The sequence below is a fragment of the Oxyura jamaicensis genome, unplaced genomic scaffold, assembly GCF_011077185.1.
Source record: "Oxyura jamaicensis isolate SHBP4307 breed ruddy duck unplaced genomic scaffold, BPBGC_Ojam_1.0 oxyUn_random_OJ70820, whole genome shotgun sequence".
Taxonomy (NCBI): Eukaryota; Metazoa; Chordata; class Aves; order Anseriformes; family Anatidae; genus Oxyura; species Oxyura jamaicensis.
Window position 1 is genome coordinate 1 of NW_023310215.1, and position 3037 is coordinate 3037.

Here is a 3037-nt window from a genome sequence, read left to right on the forward strand (position 1 = left end):
TTCTAGGCCCCCAAGACCCTCTAGGACACCTTGGGATGAGTTTGAAGGATGGATCAAGGTGTCTAGGACCTCCTTGGCCAACGTTTTGGGGTGAAAAGTTGGGTTCTAGGTTCCCAAGAACACCTTGGGATGGGTTTGTAGTCTAGAGCGGGGCATTTCGGATCCTCTTGGCCAATATTTATGGGCTAGAAGATGGGTTCTAGGCTCCCAAGACCCTCTAGTACACCTTGGGGTGGGTTCAAAGTCTGGAACGGGGCATTTCGGATCCTCTTGGCCAACGTTTTGGGATTAAAAGTTGGGTTCCAGGCCCCCAAGACCCTCTAGGACACCTTGGGATGAGTTTGAAGGATGGACCAAGGTGTCTAGGACCTCCTTGGCCAATGTTTTGGGGTGAAAAGTTGGGTTCTAGGTTCCCAAGAACACCTTGGGATGGGTTTGTAGTCTAGAACGGGGCATTTCGGATCCTCTTGGCCAACATTTATGGGCTAGAAGATGGGTTCTAGGCCCCCAAGACCCTCCAGAACACCTTGGGACGGGTTCAAAGTCTGGAACGGGGCATTTTGGATCCTCTTGGCCAACGTTTTGAGGTTAAAAGTTGGGTTCTAGGCCCCCAAGACCCTCTAGGACATCTTGGGATGAGTTTGAAGGATGGATCAAGGTGTCTAGGACCTCCTTGGCCAACGTTTTGGGGTGAAAAGTTGGGTTCTAGGTTCCCAAGAACACCTTGGGATGGGTTTGTAGTCTAGAACGGGGCATTTAGGATCTTCTTGGCCAACATTTATGGGCTAGAAGATGGGTTCTAGGCTCCCAAGACCCTCTAGGACACCTTGGGGTGGGTTCAAAGTCTGGAACGGGGCATTTCGGATCCTCTTGGCCAACGTTTTGGGATTAAAAGTTGGGTTCCAGGCCCCCAAGACCCTCTAGGACACCTTGGGATGGGTTTGAAGTCTAGAACAGGGCATTTAGGATCTTCTTGGCCAACATTTATGGGCTAGAAGATGGGTTCTAGGCCCCCAAGACCCTCCAGAACACCTTGGGACGGGTTCAAAGTCTGGAACGGGGCATTTTGGATCCTCTTGGCCAACGTTTTGAGGTTAAAAGTTGGGTTCTAGGCCCCCAAGACCCTCTAGGACATCTTGGGATGAGTTTGAAGGATGGATCAAGGTGTCTAGGACCTCCTTGGCCAACGTTTTGGGGTGAAAAGTTGGGTTCTAGGTTCCCAAGAACACCTTGGGACGGGTTCAAAGTCTAGAACGGGGCATTTCGGATCTTCTTGGCCAATGTTTTGGGATTAAAAGTTGGGTTCCAGGCCCCCAAGACCCCCTAGGTCACCTGTGGGGCGTCCCCACGCGTTCCCACCCCCATAACCCTCCCCGCTCCCTCTCCCCCTGACCCGCCCCCGACCGCCCCACAGCCGCGGTGCCCGGCGGCCGCCCCTACATCTGCAGCGAGTGCGGCAAAGCCTTCGGGCAGTGGTCGAAGCTGGAACGGCACCGCCGGAGCCACACGGGCGAGCGCCCCAACGCCTGCGGCGAGTGCGGCAAGCGCTTCGCCCAACGCTCCCACCTGGCCCAGCACCTCCGCACCCACACCGGCGAGCGGCCCTACAAGTGCGCCGACTGCGGCAAAGCCTTCGGCTGGAGCTCCAACCTGGCCCAGCACCGGCGCACCCACACCGGCGAGCGGCCCTACGCCTGCGGCGAGTGCGGCAAGGCCTTCAGCCAGAGCACCAACCTGGTCAAGCACCAGCGCGCCCACGCCGGCGAGCGGCCCTACGCCTGCGGCCAGTGCCGCAAGGCCTTCTACCGCAGCTCCGACCTCCTCCAGCACCAAGCCAGCCACTCCGGCGAGCGGCCCTACCGCTGCGGCCAGTGCGGCAAAGCCTTCGCCCAGCGCGCCAACCTCCTGAAGCACGGCAAGACGCACGGCGGCGAGAAGCCCTTCCGCTGCGGCGAGTGCGGCAAAGGCTTCGTGCAGAGCTCGGAGCTGATCCAGCACCAGCGCAGCCACAGCGGCGAGAAGCCCTTCGCCTGCACCGAGTGCGGCAAGCGCTTCGGCCACGGGGCCACCTTGGCCAAGCACCGGCGGCTCCACCTGGGCTTGCAGCCCCACCGGTGCGGCGAGTGCGGGCGGGCCTTCGGGCTGCGCTCGGCGCTGGCGCGGCACCAGCGGGCGCACGGGGAGGAGCGGCCCTTCGCCTGCGCCGAGTGCGGCCAAGCCTTCGCCCTGCGCTCCAACCTGGCCCTCCACCGGCGCACCCACGCCGGCGAGCGGCCCTACCGCTGCGGCGAGTGCGGCAAGGCCTTCGGCATGAGCTCCACCTTGGTGCGGCACCAGCGCATCCACACCGGCGAGAAGCCCTACGGCTGCGGCGAGTGCGGGCGAGCCTTCGTGCGCAGCGCCCACCTGGAGCAGCACCGGCGCACCCACACCGGGGAGAGGCCCTACGGCTGCGCCCGCTGCGGCCGGCGCTTCAGCCAGAGCTCCAACCTCATCACCCACGAGCGGGTGCACCTGGAGGAGGCGCACGGCGCGGCGGCGGCGGCGGCGCGGGCGGCGGAGGCCGAGGAGGAGCCGGGTTTGGAGGGGGAGAAGGTGAAGAGGTTTGGGGGGCAGGAGGGGGTGGGGGCGGCGGGGGAGGGTCCGGTGACCGAGAGACTTGGGGGGCAGAAAGGGCTGGAGGTGGTGGGGGAGCACCCGAAGGTGAAGACGCTTGGGGTGCGTCAAGGACAGGAGATGACGGAGGTCCAACCAGGTCTGGAGATGTTGGAGGAGCACCCAAAGACCGAGAGACTTGGGGGGCACCAAGGTCTGGAGATGTTGGAGGAGCACCCAAAGAGTCTTGGGGTGCGTCAAGGTCTGGAGATGTTGGAGGAGCACCCAATGACCGAGAGACTTGGGGGTCACCAAGATCTGGAGATGTTTGGGGGGCACCCAAAGACCAAGAGACTTGGGGGGCACCAAGATCTGGAGATGTTGGAGGAGCACCCAAAGGTGAAGACTCTTGGGGTCCAACCAGGTCTGGAGATGTTGGAGG

General features: G+C 62.0%; 1 protein-coding gene across 1 annotated transcript; it reads left to right on the top strand.

The window, feature by feature from the left end:
- Positions 1-1392: 1392 nt before the first annotated feature.
- Positions 1393-2740, top strand: LOC118159533 (zinc finger protein 629-like; the record flags this gene model as incomplete). The annotated part of the gene is made up of 2 exons (XM_035314102.1): positions 1393-2595; positions 2729-2740. Coding segments are annotated over 2 exons (1215 nt in total), but the record flags the coding sequence as incomplete, so codon positions are not given.
- Between the last annotated feature and the right edge of the window lie 297 nt (positions 2741-3037).